Source organism: Geospiza fortis, unplaced genomic scaffold (genome assembly GCF_000277835.1).
Source record: "Geospiza fortis unplaced genomic scaffold, GeoFor_1.0 scaffold194, whole genome shotgun sequence".
Lineage (NCBI taxonomy): Eukaryota > Metazoa > Chordata > Aves > Passeriformes > Thraupidae > Geospiza > Geospiza fortis.
The window spans coordinates 3149233-3149433 of record NW_005054322.1 but is presented as its reverse complement, the minus strand read 5'-3'; the positions used below and the strand labels follow the sequence as shown (position 1 = coordinate 3149433).

Genomic DNA, 201 nt, shown 5'->3' with positions numbered 1-201 from the left:
TGGGTGTGTGTGTGTGTTTCTCTGTCCCTGCAGAGGATGAGATGTTCTCGGACATCTACAAGATCCGGGAGGTGGCGGACGGCCTGTGCCTGGAAGTGGAGGGGAAGGTGAGTGCCCGCCCTTCCCGAAGGAGGGAGGGAGGAAGGGTTGCCGCGGTGACTCACGGCCGGTGGGGAGTGGGGGTGGTCTCCTTGCGAAGAG

The 201-nt window shown here is 63.2% G+C and overlaps 1 protein-coding gene across 1 annotated transcript in view; it reads left to right on the top strand.

Annotated features, from left to right (window-relative positions):
• The first annotated feature begins 6 nt into the window (after positions 1-6).
• Positions 7-201, top strand: part of TPT1 (tumor protein, translationally-controlled 1) — a 4828-nt gene continuing 4633 nt past the window's right edge. Inside the window, exon 1 of the mRNA XM_005420760.2 lies at positions 7-107. Within this exon, the coding sequence (XP_005420817.1) occupies positions 42-107 (66 nt within the window). The 5' untranslated portion in view covers positions 7-41. The remainder of the gene's footprint in view (positions 108-201) is intronic.